Below are 20337 nucleotides of genomic sequence, written 5' to 3'. Positions count from 1 at the left end.
CCTAAAAAAGAAACTTTTTCATCAGGAAGATGTGATGTGAAACCTGAGGAAGGGAAACATTCTCCACTATCAGGTGCTGAGCCAAGGAATTTTTTTTTTAATCCTTTAAACAATTTTTTTTTCAAGTTTACATTCAAGTGGCAGGAAGAGTAAATAGAACTCATCAATGCCCTTCATGCAACTTCTCCCAATGCTAGCATTTCAGATCCATTTGAAAGGAAGCCGTAGGAGTTCCCATGGTGGCTCAGCAGGTTAAGTACCCAGCACAGGCTCTGTAGTCTCTGTGAGGATGCGGGTTTGAACCCTGGCCTCACTCAGCTCAGGGGATGAAGGATCCAGCATTGCGGCAACATGTGGTGTAGGTCACAGATGCCGCTCAGATCGGGTGTTGCTGTGGCTGTGGTGTAGGCTGGCAGCTGCAGCTTCTGTTCAACCCCTGGCCCAGGAACTTCCATATGCTGCAGGTGTGGCCATAAAAAGAAAACAAACAAATGAACAAAAAACCCTATAGGTTCACATGGATACCTTCAACCACCCCAACAACACGGCTTATCCCAACCTCCCCCTTTTGCATACATTTCTCTTTCAACAGCAAAAACCTGGCTCCCATTATCCTGGCTATATTTACTTATTTGCCCAAATATTCCCCAAACCTCCTGTGGTCAAACCCGCAGCTATGAATGGCCAGCCACAGAATAGCCCCTCTTTCCACAGGTTTTGGAAGGTTTTGTCCCACAGGTTGTTCATCTTAATCCTTTTTCCTGTTTTATTCAAATTGGATCATTTCTATCTTCAAGTTCAACTCAGTCGCAGCACCAGTTAGGGCTGGGGAAGGTTCTCCAGGAGGCTGTATATCTATGGTGCTGTTTCTCCCACAGCTGGAAAGCACGGATCCAGGAGCGGAAACCGGAGTGGCACCCCTCACTGTTACCCCTAGTGACCCACTAGAATGGAGTCTGGATTAAACTGTCTTCCTTTCAAGGGTGTTACATTTTGTTCTTGCAGGCAATTAAATTTCTGGTTAATCCCTCTGGTTCTGTCAGACTTGATATCATTGGTTTGAACAGGTCTATTTTGGTTTTTGTCCTTAGTCCTAGGGGACAGCCCAATTCAAATCTAGTCTACGCTTTTATGTGTAGACTTTCTGGGGTCTCAGATGGGACACCTGAGGGGCTCAGTAAGGTACCCCAGTCTGACTGAGCCAGAACTCTTAATTTTCAACACTACGTAGCCTCTGGTTTCAGCTTGTGGGCCTGTGGCAGCCTCTCTTTGCTGCTTTGGGGGTCTCATCCTGTGAAGTCCAGCTTTTAGCCAAGGACCGCTGGGGGATTCCTCCACGGACTTACGTGCCCCCATCTTTCCCCTGGTACCCTGTCTTGCAAATACCGTCTGCTTCATCATTCTCAAAGTCCCACCTCCTCCTGTTCAACTCAGTAAGACCACCATTCTGCTTGGCTTTCACCTGTTTGTGCCACGATCTAGAAAGTAACCCCAAAGAAGAAAGCTGAGGCATATTATATCTGTTCCTCTTCAGTCAGGATCAGAGTCCTGCAAGCCTACTATCCAACGCCGGGAAGAAGTTATCCACATTAACGATGGGAAGGTAGGTCCTGTACCAGTTTCTCCATTATGGGGGAAACCAAACTCAGATTCTTTATTTTGTTTTCCTTTGAGACTGTTATATTAGCTGGTGATTCTTAGACTCTGAAGTTTTAAACAATGATTGTTGTTTCTCAGGTGAACACTAGCCTCTCAAAGGATTTACTGGAAAGTTTGGGGAATTGTTTAAATTTGTGTTTAGTATTTTCCACTCCCCAACTTCTTCCTACTTGTGCCATGCCAACTAGGTCCCAGAAACATACTCCTAGTTGATAATACCTTGAATAGTCTCATAAAGTACATTTTAAATTTTTAAATTTTCTGTTGAGAGAGTTTTTTGAGAGGAGGACATTGGTGAGTACAAATGGTGATGGAAGGTCCCCTACAATGTCCTGGGACCAGCCTCCCACACTGGCTGCTTCTCTGCCACCATCCTGCATCCACACGTCCACAAACTCCTGAAGAGCTGAGTGTTCTATGTCGGTAGCAGCAACAGGTGAGGGGGGAGGTCTGAAGCAGAGGCAGCTGTCCTACTCTAGGGACTGTTTGTTAACTGGATATTTGAAAGTAAGGTCAAGCTTGTTTTTATTTCCAGAAATGCAATAAGGGTCTTGTAAATTGTAAATCCCAGCTAGCAACACAAAACTAGTTAGGGAAGTCCTTTCTGAAGAAGCCTAAGATGTTTAATCCTTTCGTTGAAAACAACAACGAAGGTAACTTTATTCAGTAAGAAGAGTTATTACCAAAACGATACCCCAATCCACATTTTGGATATAAAGAGTTAAATACCTGAGAGGATGGGAGGGGAAGGCTTACAGGTGCCACAGTGGGAGATCTATACAAGGCAGCAGAGATACAGCCTTAGGTCAGAAATCTCTTGCTTCCTCATTCAGGCTACAAAGAACCCCAGACTTATTATCAACTTTGGTTCTCTGAAAGACCTCTGAGTCATAGCTCATCGATTTTAATCACTAAATCTTTGTAGGCTGCACACCAATGAAGACCTCAAAAGCTGCATCAGTGACCAGGACAGCCTCACCAGCCACTGGGGACTGAATATTTGTGCCCCGCCTCTCAAATTCATATATTGAAACCTAGCAATGTGATGGTATTAGGAGGTGGGGTTTGGGGGGTTGTTTAGATTATGAGGGCAGAGCCCTCATAAATGGGATTAGTGCCCTTATACAAAAGCTCCCAGAAAACTAGCTTGCCCCTGCAGCCGTGTGAAGGTACAGCTAGGAAGCACTGGGAGAAATACATTTCTATGGTTTATAGCCACTCAGTCTATGGTATTTTTGTTAAAGCAGCTGGACTGGACTAAGACATCAACCATCTACTAACTCATTCAACATTCAGAAAAATTAATTTTTAATTTGTATTTCACATGTAATACTCTGCTAGGTACTTTGGGAACTACTATGATGTTTAGAACATGCTCCTTATATATAAATAGTTTACAGACTCTCGGTTTGACCGTTTTTTTTGCTTTAAAAGTATATTTTGTACTTGTGTGTCAACCTGGCAGATTTTTGTAACAGCCAGAGGCTACCGGCTATTACTGTTCCTAGCAACCCAAAGATTAAGGAGAAAGCAACCAATAAATAAGGTAGTGTTGCTGAGAGACAATTAAACAAAATAATCCATGTAAAGCCCGAAGAACATGCCTGCCATGTCGTAAACACTCAGTAATATTTGCGACAACATTATTATTAAAACAAAACATGTAGCAAAATTCTTATTTCAAATTTTTTTTAGCGGGTGGGAAGAAGAAAAGCATGTAAACCTTTTCATTTCCAGTTTGGTTGACTGGACCCAGAGAGTTCTTCCAAGAAATGTAATCTCAGATGAAAACATCGATGAATCTTTCATTATATACTACAGACAAAATTACACAAAAATTGTCATAGGGTTCCTTAATGGTCAGCTTAAATAAACTAGATGGCAGGGTGTTTGATTTACCCATCAAACTTTGTATATTTTAAGCCACTTTATGAAATGATTTGGAAGCATAAAGGAAATGGATTTAGAGTAATGCTGCATGCTAACAGTTCCCTTAGAGACCATTGTGATTCTCTAAGTATATGCAAGGGGAAAATGCTTCTCACTGTCAAAATACCACAGAGAGCTAGTGCCAGTCTCCATGACATGACCAGTGATGGGGAACTCTTTAAAGGTGAGGGCAGCCCGTGGGTGTTATTGGGATATGATTCTAGCAACTCCTACCCAATGCCTCTAGTTGTAGCCCCTTGGCCCTCACACATTCTACTGGGAGTCACACCCGCCATCTTGCTACACAGTCCTGTTATCACTCCAGGAGAAAAGAGATGAAAATCAATCAGACATTATAGTCAGAGTATTGTAAGCAAATAAAGATACCTGATAAGGGCACTTCAGGAAAGGAAACATTTTAAGAACGTCCTTCAGGGGTGTTCGGCTGCTGATCAACTTTCTTCTTATTTCCAAAGTCTGGCTCATCCTCTTATCAATTTCTCTCCAGTCCTTTTCTGTTTTCTCATACTCTTGCTGGAACCAGTTAATATGTTCATCTACCTTAGAATCTAAACAGACAGCTTCTTCCTGTAAAATATTTGCAAAATTCAGTATGTTCCATGATTTAAGTGGCAGTTTAACACTTCCTGAAAACTTGAATTAGGGGCTGTTATTGAACACTCAATACATATACAGTGAGTACTGCTATGTAACATTACACTTGACCTTGAATGTGGTTAACAAATGTCTTTGACACTGTAAACAAATCAAATAGTTACTGACTGTGGAATTATAATCTGTTTGTTCTCTTGGCAGATCTAAGAGTTACTTCATTTCCCACAATACTCTTTTATGTGGAAACCTAGATTATCCACAAAGTTCACACTTAATAGCAATGCTATTTCTATGCATTTAAATTTTAGAAGACAAAGCATTAAGAAGAGATTAAACCTTTTAAATTAAGTTTTTGTGATTGTTTGCATTTTTTCCTTTTTAAGTGCCTCTTTAGGGGTTCAGTACCATGTGATGTGATCCAAATTCAAAATAACTGCAGTGGGTATTTTGTGATGCTAAATCATGAAGCTGTCAATTTTATTCACTATACATTTGGGTACATTGGATGGGGTCAGGTGGCTAAAAAATACCCCACACATTCTCATTAGAAAATGTAAGGCAATCAATAGGCTTTGATGAGACAAGAAAAAAAAATCTTTCTAGAAAAATTAGTTAAGTGGACACTTGGCTGAACTACACTTGAATCGACAAGTTGACAAACTATCTCTCTGACCAGAATGTGAGTAGATATTATCTATAAAAGATGGGAAAATGGTAAGGCATCTAAAGGCTCCTATATCAAGACTTTTACTAGCATATCAGGAAAATATCTAGTAGATCCATTATCTGTGACCATGGGATGATTAGCAAAACATAGACCAAGTGAATAAAGTCCTAGAAAATTATAACATCCAAACACACTAAAAAGAAATCCCTACAACTTTTATAAATTTAATTAGAAGATAAAAATCTTTCCTCAAAGAAAATATCAAGACCTAAAGTTTTCATACACAAATTCTACTAAATCTTCAAAATAGAATGTAAAAAATTTATGGAATTCTTTCAACTAGTCAAAAAAACAAAAACAAGAAGACAGTTCTATGAAGAATTCCAACCCATTCTATAAAGCCTCTATGTAGCCCCCATGTCTATGACACTGATTCCCAATCCTGAAAGAACACTGTGAGAGAGGGTAGTTACAGGTCAATCTCATTCACGAGCAAAGTTGCAAATATTAGGAACAAGGAACAACTAACTTGGGTTTATCCCAGAAATGCAACAACAGTTTGCCATTGGTAAGGAAATACAGAAAACTAAAGGGAAGCATGATTGATTTACCCATCACATTCTACATACTTCCATACCTGAAATCTGAATTTGAGGGCCACTGTTATGGAAAGGCTTGGAACAGAAAAGGAGTAGTTTTTTTGAGAAATGTGGTGTACTAACAGTTCTATAATGTAACCAGCTTATCTAAATATGTGTAAATGTTATATACTACATTAATCAATTAAAACATAAAAAATGAGTATTTGAATAATGCAGAAAAAATAATAATATTTATAAAATTTAATATGCCTTTATGATTAAAGAAAAATATTGTCAAAATAAGAGATATTTTTAAAACTTATAAAGTTATCTACCTCAAGCCTGGAAGTAACATCATTTTTAATGGTGAAATTTTAAAAGAATTCTCCTTAAAAGCAGAAACAGGACAAAGATCCTCTGTTATACTCTTATTCAACCTTATCCTGCAGATGACAGCCAGAGTAGTTAGACAAGAAAGAGAAATAAAAGTGTAAAAATTAGAAACAAAACTGCCATTATTCATAGATGATATGATTGTTTAAGGGAAAACTAAGAAAAATGTACATTTATTTATTAGAATTAAAGAGTTTTTCAGACCAGTGGAGTATAAAATCAATATACAAAAATCTACTAACAAACATAAAATAATTTTTTACAATGTTACAATGCTATAAAGTACCTAGGAAGAAAACCAGACATACCAGACCTTTATGGAGAAAATTATAACATTATTAAAAAATAGTAATGAGTGGAGTTCCCGTCGTGGCTCAGTGGTTAACGAACCTGACTAGTATCCATGAGGATGTGGGTTCAATCCCTGGCCTTGCTCATTGGGTTAAGGATCTGGTGTGGCCATAAGCTGAGGTGTAGCTCACAGATGTGGCTCAGATCCCACATTGCTGTGGCCATGGTTTAGGCCAGTGACTGCAGGCTCTCATTTCACTCCTAGCCTGGGAGCCTCCATATGCCGCATGTATGGCCCTAAAAAGAAAAAAAAGAAGAAAACAAATGGTAATGAGATCTAAATAAAGGGATAGAGCTACCATGTTCACTGTTAGATTCAATGTCATAAGGAAGTCACCTTTCTCCAAATGGAGCTATAGACCCCACAACTTTTCTATTCTATAAAAATCTAAAATCTATCAAAAACCAAAAATGATTTTTTAAGAACATAAGACTGATTGTAAAAGTCACTTGAAAGGTTAAGAACTCATGAATAAACAAGGAATTCCTGGAGTTCCCTGGGGGTGCAGCAGGTTAAGGATGCAGCCTTGTCACTGCTGTGGCTCGGATAGCAGCTGTGGCACACGTTGGGTTCTATCCCTGGCCTGGGAACTTCAATATGCCTTGGAAGTGCCCCCCCAAAAAAGAAAGGAAATTCTAAAAAAATGATAATTAGGCAGTGATTGAAAGTATCAACATATTTCACCACTATATAAATAAGGGAAGTTGGCGTTCATGCAGGGATAGATAACTTTGGACCACAGCGGAGATTCCAGACACAGAACAATGGAAAGAACAGAAGTGACATCACAGATCTCTGGGGAAGTAAGGGCTATTTTATAAAAAATTGTTTATTCATCCAGCAAAAAAAGAAAGAAAATAGATTTATACCACACGCCTTATGCCAGAATAAATTCCCTATGTTTCAAGAAGAGTCGGGGGAGGAGACATCGGTGATGGAGATGAAGAGGATAAATTTTCAGCTACAAAATAAACAAGTCCTGGGTATCAAATGTACAGTGTGGGAATGTGATAGTCGATAATTACGTACCATCTTTGCGTGGGTGACAGATGGTAATGAGATTTATCACGGTGATCATTTTGAAAGGTATGGAAATATCAGATCACTATGTTGTGTATCAGGAACTAACTCAGCGCTGCAGGTCAATTATTCTTCAAAAACAAGCTAACAACCTCAGAGAGGAAGAGATCAGATTTGTGGTTACGAGAGGCAGGGGGTGAGGAGAGAGGAGATTGGATGAAGGTGGTCAAAAGGTACAAACATCCAGTTGCAAGATAAATCCTAAGGAATGTCTAGTACAACGTGGTAAATATCATCCACACGGCTGTGCGTTATCTATGAAAATGATTAAGAGAGTAAATCCTAAGAGTGATCATCACAGCAAAAGAATATTTTTTCTGTTTAATTTTGCATCTATATGAGATGATGTGTTCACTAAACTTATCGTGGTAAACATTTCATGACCCATATAAGTCTACTCATTATGCTGAACGCCATAAATTTACACAGTGATGTGAATCAGTTTAAATAAAACTGGAAGAGGGAACTCCTGTAGTGGCTCAGCAGGTTAAGAACCTAACTAGTATCCTTGAGGATGCGAGCTCTATCCCTGGCTTCGATCAGTGGGTTAAGGATTTGGTGTTGCCCTGAGGTGCAGAGTAGGTCACAGCCACAGCTCAGATCTGGCATTGCTGTGACTGTGGTGTAGGCCGGCAGCTGCAGCTCCAATTCAACCCCTAGCCTGGGAATTTCCATATGTCCCCAGTGCAACCCTAAAAACAGAGAAAAAAAAAATGGAAGAAAAAACTTAAATATTAAAGGCAGAACTGTAATTTTTCCCAAAAAACCCTCCATATATTTCCTATAATTTCAACTTAGGAAAGGAGTTCCTGAAAGCACTAATCATAAGAAAAATCATTGATAAACCTTACTACATTAAAATTACAAGTTTCTCTTTATCAAAAGACAACACAAAGAAATTTAAAAGGCAGAAGACAAACTAGGAGACTATAATTACAATAATATTACTGGTAAAGGAGTAAATACTTAATTGATAAAGAACTCCTACAAATAAATAAGAAAAAGGGCAACTTTATAGAAAAATAAGTAGAAGCCATAAATGGGCATTTTGCAGAGGAGAGAACTTGAACCTCTCATAAGGCACAAGGCATGATAATTAAAATGAATAATAGGACCAAATAAGATAACATTTACTCCCAAAAGACTGAAAGAAAGAAGCCTGACAATAATAAGGGCTGCTTTGCAAGCTTAGATGGCTATACACACCTAGGAAAGCAGCTGCTTATCACCGTTTTATAAAACTGAGTATTTGCATACTCAGTGTGACAGCAATTCCACTCCTAAGCATTTATCCTTAAAAATAACTCCACGTAACCACTGTGGAAAGCAGTATAGAGATTCCTCAGAAAACTAAAAATAGAACTACCATTTGATCCAGCAATCCCACTCCTGGGCATCTATCCAGAGAAAACCATGACTCGCAAAGACATATGTACTCCAATGTTCATTGCAGCACTATTTACAATAGCCAAGACATGGAAACTACCTAAATGTCCATTGACAGAGGAGTGGATCAAGAAGATGTGGTACATACACACAATGGAATATTACTCAGCCATTAAAAAGAACAAAATACTGGCATTTTTAGCAACATGGATGGACCTAGAAATTATCATGCTAAGTGAAGTCAGCCATACAATGAGACACCAACATCAAATGCTTTCACTGGCATGTGGAATCTGAAAAAAGGACAGACTGAATTTCTTTGCAGAACAGATGCTGACTCACAGACATTGAAAAACTTATGGTCTCCGGAGGAGACAGTTTGGGGGGTGGGGGGGATGTGCTTGGGCTGTGGGATGGAAATCCTGTGAAATCAGATTGTCATGATCATTATACAACTACAGATGTGATAAATTCATTTGAGTAATAAAAAAATAAAATACCTGCACGTGCACACCATGACATACTCAGCAGCATGACCACACTGGAAACAAGCAACTATCCATCCATAAGAGAAGATCCAAATAAACTGTGTTTTGCTGTCACAATAGATTTTTTAAGCCAATATGAAAATGAATGAACTACATGGCTGAACTTAAGAGCCTGGAGGAATCCCAGAGCTGAGTGAGAAAAAGAACGTCATCAACAACATACAGTTTTCACATCATTGTGTCAACTTCAAAGACAAGCCCAACAAAATACATGCCTTAGGAATCATGCATATGTGATAAAGTGCTATGTTTCAAATATGGATGAACGATAAACACAAAATTCAGAGTGGAAGGCAGTCTTGTGGGAAGTTGGGTGACGGAGGAGGAAGAAGACACAGGCAGGCATGACAGCATGGGCTGTGTTCCAGTTTGAAGGCTGAATGTTGGGCTCACAGTGTTCATTTTCTCACAAGTTGCCCACACCCTTCCTATATTCTTCTCTCTCTTGCACATGCATGTTATGAAATTTTTTTACGTAAAAAGAGAAAATCCAAATTTTGAAAACATAAAGGGGAAAATGTCAACTATACTAATAGCTTTACTTCTACCGAAAATAGCAGAAGTTCTATTATCGCCAAGATTCACATTTGTAAACTACTATACCCAGGATGTACTCCCTCCCTCAAAAACCCCACCTGAAGTTCCCGTTGTGGCTCAGCGGTAATAAACCCACCTAGTATCCACACAGACACGGGTTCGATCCCTGGCCTCTATCAGTGAGTTAAAGATCCGGAGATACTGTGAGCTGTGGTGTAGGTGGCAGATGTGGCTTGGATCCTGTGTTGCTGTGGCTGTGGTGTGGGCTAGCAGCTGCAGCTCCAACTTGACCCCTAGCCTGGGAACCTCCATAGCCTGCAGGTGCAGCCTGAAAAAGACAAAAACAAAAAACAAAAAACAAAAAACAAAAAACAAAAAAACCCAATTCATGAAATGTCACAGAAGTGAGTTTCAAGGAAGCTTCTATGTGATTGGACTCACATAATGTTAGTGGATTGTGTCCTAGTTGAAGTGACCTTCCTTATTGGAAGGAGTAGCTGGCTGCATCAGAATTGAAAATCAAGAACTTAGAAATCATCTGGTCGAGGCCTCTCACTGACTGATGAGCAAATTGAGACTCTCCAAGAGGAGGTGACTTGCCCGGAGACGGCCAGGAGTGGGGGTTCCTTTCTTAGTGAAGATCCCCAAGTCTCCAAGGAAATGGATGACCTGGTTCTGACAGGCTGGTTTCCTCAGCATCACACATCGAGTTGAGAGAATGAGTGGATGAGGAATGCCTGAATCCAGCAGAGTTGACTGCTGGGTGTCTGTCTCCGTAGGGAGACATGGTGGGGGAATGTGCTAGAATAGGAATCAAAGGAAGAAGCTGTGAAGCACAGAACAGATCACTCCTGGCCAAGAAATGGCAACAAACGGACACATTGAAGGAAAGGGTAGGAGTCACCTGTGGGATTTGGGACTTCAGAGGAATTAGCATAAATGAACCAGAACATGAACTTGAGTTGGACCCAAACCAATGGGATAATGAGATTAAGCCACACTTTCTCGACCACACCACACAGGTGCTGGTAGCACAGAGCTTGCTCTCTATTCAACACCACAGGGGTCAGCAGCTCTTTGAGTGTTGGGGGAAGAGCAGAGAGCCCAGCTCCTGCCAGCTTCTAGTCTAAGCTGACAGCTGGAACAGGAAGAAAGAGGACAGTATTTCTAAGTTAGATTTGAACAGAAGGTTGAGACTGCTTCTGAAGAACTAAGACACAGCATGGTTTCGAAGGTATGTTTATAATCTGTGCCCCCAGAAATGAATAAAAACTCACCTTGACTTTTCTTAAACATAATTCTGTTCTACATTCTGTCATCCAAATAAGTTTGCAAAGAAAATATCTCGTTATGAAAATTGAATGATTTTGATAAGTACATTGTTAAACATCTCCTTTAAGGGCCCTGCATAAAAGTCCTATGATTTAGGGGCTACAGCTCTGAACATCATCAGAAAATAACTGGTCATGTCCCTTGCTAAACATGGTGTGCCCTGGAGAGTGCTGTTTTATTCCCTAATTTCTCTAAGGCGGTGTTTATCTGAGTTGTCCGGTCTAGAAGCCACTGGCCACGTGTAGCTAGAGAGCACTTGAAATATGGCTAGACCAAATTAAGATGTGTGCTGGAAACACTGAATTTCAAAAACTTTGTATGCAAAAAAAAAAAAAAGAATGTAAAACATCGCATTAACAATTTTACGTAATGATTCTGTATTGCAATGATACTATTGTGGGTTCACTGGGTTAAGTGAAATAGATGCAATAGTGTAATTCCACCTGCTTCTATTTACTGTTTTTAATGTGGCTACTAGAAAATTGTAAATTACATATGTGCTTAATATTATATTTCTGTTGGACAGTGTTGTGTTAGATGCTAGGGCTTTCTTCACATCAAATTCTAATCATCCTCTTTCCATTCTGTTGTTATCAAAATGCTTCCCTGTGTAGCTTGAATGGTCTCTTTCCTTAGCACTAAGTCATGTGTCTTAGTGAATCAGCAGGGAAACTGCTGCAACTTTGCCCCATGTTTTCAAGTGCACAGCTGACTTGTAAAACTCCACAGTATTAGCAAATGTGCCACCTGCTGATGGCAGTAATTGCATTATATCCAGCATGCAATTAACTGTCACCATTTTTCTTCAGCTTTTGCTATCTTATTCAGTTTTGTGCCATGAGAGAAACATCTGTGGGAAAGGCTATAAAAGTGATTATTATTTATACAATAAATCATTATGTGTCAGTTGCAGTAAGAACCAAACAGTAAATGCCCGAAAAGAAATTCAAAGAAACCTAATAAATATCCTTAGCATTTGGTTATCTAAGCGGTTTTTGCATGACTTTCAATTCCATTTTATTTCTAAGCCAAAGAGAGCTAGCACAGTAGACTACTTCATGACTTTCAAAGCCCTAGGGTACATATATACCTAATAAGTAAGAAACGGAAAGGTGTTAGGAGAACTACAGTAGTTTTCTACTTATCCGTGGGGATACGTACAAAAGCCCCCTGGAAGCCTGAAACCTCAGATGGTACTGAATCCTGTATATACTATGTTTTCCCCTTAATACACTCATGATAAAGTTTAATTTACAAATGAGGCACAGTAAGAGATTAACAAAAATAACTAATAATAAAAATAGAACAGTTATAACAATATGCTGCAATACAAACTATATGTATGTGGTCTCTCTCTCTCGAAATATCTCACTGTACAAATTCAACACCTTTTCCCTCTTAATTAAGCACTTATCACTCACTGTGGCTGCAGTGTTTGCAGTTTGAGGTATGACAGCAAAACTAGCACAAATTTCTTTTCCCTTCTTTACAGTCTTATGGATAGAAGAATCACTCTTACTGTAGATCTTAGTAACCTCAGCATATGATTTTTTTCTTTCCTTATCAAGTTGCAAACTTTCACCTTGTCCCTTAAAGGAAGCCCGTGATGGCTTCTCTGGTGTATTTGAAGTGGCATCATCACTGCTCTTGAGCTTTAGTGTCATTATTAAGCACAATAAGGGTGACTTGAACATGGCGCTGTGATACCAGGACAGTAGTTTGGATAACGGAGGTGGCTGCTAAGTGAGTGAGGGGCAGATATGCTGGACAAAGAGGAAATTCACTTCCTGGGTGGGACAGGGTGTGATGGCAGGAGATTTCATCATGTTATGCAGATTGGCATGCAATTTAAAATTTCTGAATTGTTTATTTCTAGAATTTTCCATTTAATCTTTTCAGATTACTGTCAACATCAGGTAACTGAAATCTTAGAAAGTGAAACAGTGGATAATGGGGAGGGCACTTTTATAAAAGTGTAGCATAAAAGTACAGTGTTAGTAATTCAACACCTGGCAGTGAGTTTGTTTGTTTGTTTATTTATTTATTTAACAAATATTTGGAATACTTTGGATGCAAGGACATCCTATAATCATTTATTAAATCAGGAAGTCTTAGATATAGCATTTAAAAAAAAAAACAACACAAATTATCCTCTCTAAAGAAACTGCCACAATATTCCAGTATATACATGATATTTCACACTAGAACTGTGCAAAAATACAAGTTTTGTTTTCTTCATGTTTCAGACTCTAAGTCCTTAAAACTAAGGTCGCAATGGAGATAATCTACTCCTAGTATTGAAGAACTGGGAAGAATCTCCCAATAAACTATCTGAAAAAATTAAAACTAGATATTTTTACTCAAAGTGACATAACATTTCCCTATATTTTAAGCATTTTTACTACAACACTATAACAATACTTTTCATAGATCTCTCCAACCTAGATTCAGTATAAGGACACAGAGTGTGAAATCTCTAGGGACAACAGCGGGATCACCCAGATGCTCAAAAATACCCGCATCGCTTGATGAATTCTGCCCAGGAAGAGAAGCATCACTGAGACATGGATCCAAAGCCTGACACATGGGGCCTGGGGCTGCTGGTATCGCTCAGGATGGCTGAGGTGCCACTGCTCTCCCTAACAGCCCTCATACACTGGAGCAACATACATTTATCACTCTTGGGACATGTCCATCTCAGGGTTTAGCTCCTCATCCTCCTCACCCAAAAAACTGGCTCCACCATTTAGAATGTCCGCCATCACAGCAAAGAAAGAGAAAGATGGGGCACTGCATACTGGATCTTCGGGACTCTCATCATTTCTGCTCACATTCCACTGGACAGAATCAATCTCATGACCATAGCTTGGAGTTCCCTCGTGGCACAACAGGTTAAGATCCAGCACTGTCACTGCACCTTTTTGGGTCGATGTTGTGGTACGGGTTTGATCCCCGGCCTGGGAATTTCCCCATGCCACAGGCACAGCAAAAAATATTTTTTTTTTTAAAAAAGTGACCACATCTCACTTCAAGGGAGTGGAGAAATATGGTCCTGCTCATGCGCAGGAGATGAGCTGATTACATTGGTGTGCAGCAAGCACATCCACACTCATCTACCTCTGGGTTTCTTTCTTTTTTTTTTTTTAAATTTATTATTTTTTGTCTTTACTGCCATTTCTTGGGCAGCTCCTGCAGCATATGGAGGTTCCCAGGCTAGGGGTCGAATCAGAGCTGTAGCCACCGGCCTACACCATAGCTCATGGCAACACCGGATCCTTAACCCACTGAGCAAGGCCAGGGATCGAACCCGCAACTTCATGGTTCCTAGTCGGATTCGTTTACCACTGAGCCACGACGGGAACTCCTGGGTTTCTTTTTATAAATTTCTACCAAATCTCCAATTCGGAGTTAATTTACTCCATAAAAACATAGGAGAATCTTTGCAAAGTGGATGGAAAGATCAGGCATAAATGTGAAGAGCTGGACACATGAAAGTTCCAAGCAAAGTTTTTTTCAGAAAAAGTTGAAAGAAGCAATGACTATTATCAAAGTCAGCTTATATCCCATGAGTGAAAAGTTTATGAAATCTCTACTAGCTGAAAGAAACCTCTAGAATTTAAGAAAAGAAAATGTGTGCATTAATCAAAAAGCACTGAAGAAGAGTTGAAGCCTTTTGAAAGTATGTTTACATCCTGATGTTTCAAATGGGGCATTTGGCAGAGGTCCAAAAGCATCCCTAAGGAATCCTCTGGATGAAGAGATTCCCAAGAACGGATGTGCACCAGGCTGTGTCACGTGAGGACCCAGGGTCCAGTGCTCTATGTCCACAATAGGCCATCCCAACCTCCACCCTCCAGGGTCAAGATGACGGGAGCAGGATCCTTCCATACGCCATCTCCATTCTGTCATAGCAGGCTTCCCCCAAGAGCAAGACAGAGCTTATCCTGGTGCTCCTTGTGTTGGCAGATGCTGAGAACCATCTTTTGGTCCAACCCTCCCACCTGAACTCAGCACCGCTAGCTCAGGCTTTAGCTCTCCTATGCGAAGGCAGATGCTACAAAGGAGTTCCAGGGGTGGGTTCCTGAGAAAAGAACCTCCTGTCCTTCCCCTAATTCCAGAAAATGAAGGGAGACCTCTCCAAAAATGGCTCTACACTAAGAGTTAAGTGATACTGAGTAATAAACACTAAGTAATCAAATGTAATGTGGTAATGGCATAAGAATGGACTGACAGACCAATGGAATAAGAGAGAGTGCCCAGAACACAGCCAAGTCTTTTGGGAGGACTTAACATACAATAAAAGTGCCACCATAAACCAGTGAAAAAAAGATGGATTGTGTAGTAACTGGTGATGTAAGAGTGAATCACTCTCTGGAGATCCTTACTTTATAGTATATACAAAGACAGACACCAGATGACTAAAAGATCTAAACATGAATTTGCAAACTATAAACTGAACAGAAGAAAGAGAAGGAGAATATCTTTGTCACTCAGGGCATGGGAAGGACGTCTTCCTACAAATGAACAAGAAAAAGATGCCAACCCATTAAAAACTGGTCAGTGGATCTAATGAAGTAATTTTTTCTAAAAGAAAAAAATAATAAATACATGAAGAGATGCTCAGATTCATTAGTTACCCAGGGAAATGCAAATCACAAGAACATGATTATAGTTTATACCTATTAGACTTGGCAAAACTCACAAGGCCGGCTAATGCCAATTGTTGGCAGAAATACAGGGTACTGTGGAAGTGAGACTAACAAAGTCATTCTAGAAAGTAATTGGTCAAATTAAGTATGTGCATGCCCTCTGCCCACCCCATCAGTTCCACTTCTGGGTGTACAAGCCAAAGAACGAAATTGCAGCTGGGTCCATAACCAGATAGGTACAAGGTATGCTTTGCAGTGAAGTTTGTGGCGGGGGCTTGAGGCAAGGACAATTCCATATTCTTATAATCATGAACTAGAAATACACATGAATGAGTCTTAGCAATCGTCAGTGAAAATACTGTTTCCATTGTCAGACATATATGAACCCAAAATGATAGTACAAATTTTAGAACACTTACTAACAAATGTACAGAGGAAACATATTAAAAGCATTGCCCAAGAGCAGAGGTGGGGAGGGTGAAGAATACGCACAAAAAGAAACCACGAGAACAAGAGAAAGGTCTAGCCTGGGACAATGAGGATAATGTGCCATGGGGCGAGGAATTTGATTCGCTCAGCTTTAATCAATACCTGAGGTTTTTCACAAAAAATAATACAGTACATTATTTATAGTGTAGTTAATTCCACTACAGCCATGCAGCTCCATACAATTCCTGTGAGCCTTTAAAATCAGAGTCTTCATCATTTAAACAGGATAATGTCGTCAACAACTTAGAAATTACTCAGTTAAGATACAAATGAGTTTATTTACAAAACAGAAATAGACTCACAGACATAGAAAACAAATTTATGGTCACCAAAGGGTAAAGGGGGGGTAAATTAGGAGTTTAACATATATACACTACTATACATAAAATAAACAACAAGGATCTACTGTATAGCACAGGGAGCTATATTCAATATCTTGTCATAATCTATAAAGAATAAGATTTTGAAAAAGAACATAAATATGTACATACATATATAACCGAATCACTTTGCTGTACACCTGAAACAATGTAAATGCCAATTTAAAAAAAGGAATTACTGTTAAGTCTACTGTTTTGAGAATCTAATTATGTCTCAGTTTATACATACTTAAAGAGGTATAATAAAAGGTGAGTTCCTGTCATGGCTCAGCAGTTAATGAACCCAACTAGCATGCATGAGGATGCGGGTTCGATCCCTGGCCTTGCTCAGTGGGTTGGGGATCCGGCATTGCCATGAGTGGTGGTATAGGCTGGCAGCTACAGCCCTGATTTGACCCCTAGCCTGGGAACCTCCATATGCCATGGGTGCAACCCTCAAGAGGCAAAAAGACCAAAAAAAAAAAAAAAATGAAAATAATTCAGGCAATTCATATGAAGTATAAAATCCCATGAGATAAGTGGTATAGTCAATGGATTTGTCCTTCCACTCTTCTTAGTGCTTTTCCATTTGCCTAATTCACCATGAAGTCGAACAAAACAGAAACACATTGTTTCTGTACTATCCGAGTGCACCATCTTCTCCATCCTTTAAAGCTTTTGGCTTTGAAGAACAGTAGGTCATAAAAAGGGATGCTACCATCTTTAAAAGAATCAGCAATTTGTAGCTCCACTGGTAAGAGGGAGAAAAGTAAATCTTTACCAATTAGATTTGCTTGGCAGGAAAAATGTGGCCTCTTCAGAGGCAAACAATGACCACTTTATATTCTCTTTTCACCCCAGCTGGCAGGAAGGTCAAAACGAAATTCTGTTTCCACTTAGCTCATCTTGGGCCCTGGTACATTCAATCCCTTGTTCTTTTTGTAGCAAAGACCCTTGCACAGGCCTCAGTAGGATTCATTTTAGGATTTAGGCGTGTCTGGGGGACTCAGGATAGGAACCACAAAGGGTATGGTTACATGAATAGCTGAGGTGGTTTTGAGAAAGAACAGAGAGATGATTGTACACACTGGATAAATGACAATGCGTCAGCATAAGAAAGGAGCTGCCCTTTAGTTTTGTGTCCCTCACGGTGGCCTCTGACCCCATGGACTTACCCTTGTTGGGGATAATTGCTACTTTCCGTTTTACCATTCATCCATTCCAATGAATTTTGGTGGGACATGCATCATAGGGAAAGAAGGAAAACTGAATTTGTAAACTTTGAATTCATTTATCAAGGAACTCCGTTTGTGGCATATTGAAGATCACATATTTTGAGGATGTTTATGCATGATATAATTATGTTCCTTTACAAAGTGACTTTATATTTAAGAATATAAAAGATATTTTAAAATGAATGTAATTCTACCTTATCATGATTTTAGCTCGTACTTGGAATACTGCTGTTAAAGTGTCTATAAAATTACATCACTAAATTCAGGTCCTTTTCATCTGCCTTGTTGTTTCATCAAAGAGCAGACATAAAATTATATTATCTTAACTGGCCTGTCATTTGAAAATTCCACTGAAAATTATAATACGATATTTAAAAATACACCTTCATCTAAATTTTTTTCTTATATATGATGCTGGGATAAAAGGTTTACAAAATACAGTAAAAATATTCCTGTATCCTGGTGCTTATAAGTAGTGACAATAAAACTGAGATGACTTGATAGGTTGCTCTCTCAGTATCAACTAATTATACCAGCTGGAGAAGAAAGAGGAATATTTACACCAAGTACACTCGCTAACATAATTGTGTTTGTAGTGAAAAGTTAGATTACGTATTCATGTTGGATTGAGGTGAAAACAATTATAGGGGGACATGAGAATTAGCTTCTATTTTTTTTTAGGGCCACACCCATGGCATATGGAAGTTCCCAGGCTAGGGGTCAAATCGAGCTGTATCTATTCTTTTTCTCATATCATCTTCTCTCATGTTCTATCCCAAGAGATTGGTTATAGTTCCCTGTGCTGTACAGTAGGACTTCATTGCTTTAATGAACCAACCAATCAATAAGATGTCAGAACAATTAAAGATTCACGCTTACTTTTATCTGGACAGTTTTAATGTCATCAAATCTTATATCAGCAAGAGATTTCCTTGTTTGGCCTCTTCGGTGTCCAAATTTACACTTATTTCTCATCACTTGTTCATCATCTTCTATGGGTCTTCGAACATATTTAAAGCGATCTTTGAGGGCTCGTTTCCATAAAAACTGTGTAAAATCATAAAACATGGGCAGTTAATCTTTAAGGAGATTGTAATAATCCTATATAAACAATAAAATCTATGTTTGTCTATCTCCTTTGGGCTTCAAATTATTTTCCCATCACAGTAATAGAAACAATATATCTTTCCTTCTATTTAGCGTCATGACATCCTTGTGATATTACTATAAATATATATATATTGCATAGTATATAGCTATATAGCTATGTGTGTGTGCATGCATGTGTGTGTGTGTGTGTGTGTGTGTGCGTGTGCACACAGCTATATACAAAGTCATTTAGCTACATACACTGGCTCTTGAGTCTAGATTTCCTAATTCCTAAAATTGGATAATTTTCACCTTATTCTGATGCCTCCATGATGCACCCCACTTTCCTTGTGGATTCTAGAAAAGAACTGATAACTGGCTTACACCCGTAAGAACTGATGCCTTTTCTTTAAACACATCATCAGATGAAGCAGCCTGTGCCATGGAGGAGAGGAAAAGCTGGTGCCATGTGGAGAACTGCCAAGAGTTGTGTGTGGCTGGAACAGAGAGCTCCAGATGGGGAAGGGTAGAAGATGTAGTCAAAAATAAGGTGGGAGAGAGAAGCCCCATCCTGCAGGCTCAGTTACTCCATAAAAGAGCTTTAAGATAATGCAGAACTAGATGGTTTCAAATTCTTTTCTGTGAAGAGGCGACAGCAGACTCCCATAGGAAACTTTTGCCCTTGGTTCTTTTTCTAAAACAACATTTCTCAAACTTCAGCCTGAATCATAATTCCCAGAGGATCTGTTAAAACACAGATTTCTGGGTCCCACCCTCAAAGTCTCCAATTCGGTAGGTGCAGGGTGGGCTGAGAATCTGCACTTCCAGCTTAGCACGTACTAGCTAAGATATCTTCACCAAGTAACCCCTCAGCCTTAGTTTCTTTACCTGAAAAATGGAACAATAAAATTAGTCCTGTCAGCTGCACTGGGTTTAGGGGAGACTTAAATGAACAGCTACTCTCAGAAGATATTTGTAAACGAAAGTGCTGCTCATCAAACCATCAACAGCCCTGGTGAGGATGCTGTGGGTTGGGGGTTGGGGGATGGCTTCAGGCTTAATTAAGCACGTGGGTATATATGAGTCAGAGACACTTCCTCACCTCCCACAGGCTTGTGGGTCTGCACTCTGCTATCACTGTCTTGAAACAGCACAGAAATAAAGGACGGCTTGTGTTTTTCTTAGCCCTGAAATATAAACTAGTACAATTACATTTTTCAGTGCTTCCTACAGCACTGAAGGGCTTCTAAACTTGCTGATCTGGTGGGCAGTATCATAGCAATCATCTGTTAGGATAGTTGCTTTTTTTTTTTTGTTTTGTTTTGTTTTTGTTTTTTGGCCACACCCGGAGAATTTCCCAGCTAGGGATGGAACCCACGTCACCCAAGCCACAGCAGTGACAACACCAGATCCTTAACCCACTGAGCCACCAGAGGA

The 20337-nt window shown here is 39.5% G+C and overlaps 1 protein-coding gene across 6 annotated transcripts in view; it reads right to left on the bottom strand.

The window, feature by feature from the left end:
- Window positions 1-20337, bottom strand: part of SAMD3 (sterile alpha motif domain containing 3) — a 47211-nt gene that overhangs the window by 2987 nt on the left and 23887 nt on the right. For all 6 annotated transcript variants that reach the window (XR_014803764.1, XR_014803765.1, XM_021088378.2 and 3 more), the window contains exons 7-8: window positions 18691-18858; window positions 3976-4176 (exon numbers count right to left, since the gene is read on the bottom strand). Coding sequence is in view for 4 of the 6 variants with exons in the window: in XM_021088378.2 (XP_020944037.1) it covers window positions 3976-4176; window positions 18691-18858 (369 nt within the window). In the remaining 2 variants the exon portion in view is untranslated. The remainder of the gene's footprint in view (window positions 1-3975; window positions 4177-18690; window positions 18859-20337) is intronic.

The sequence above is a fragment of the Sus scrofa genome, chromosome 1 (assembly GCF_054392235.1).
Source record: "Sus scrofa isolate SSC_HxYL_T2T_F1_AM1 chromosome 1, Sscrofa_HxYL_maternal_Yorkshire_Landrace_v2.0, whole genome shotgun sequence".
Lineage (NCBI taxonomy): Eukaryota > Metazoa > Chordata > Mammalia > Artiodactyla > Suidae > Sus > Sus scrofa.
This window is presented reverse-complemented; position numbering and strand designations above follow the sequence as displayed.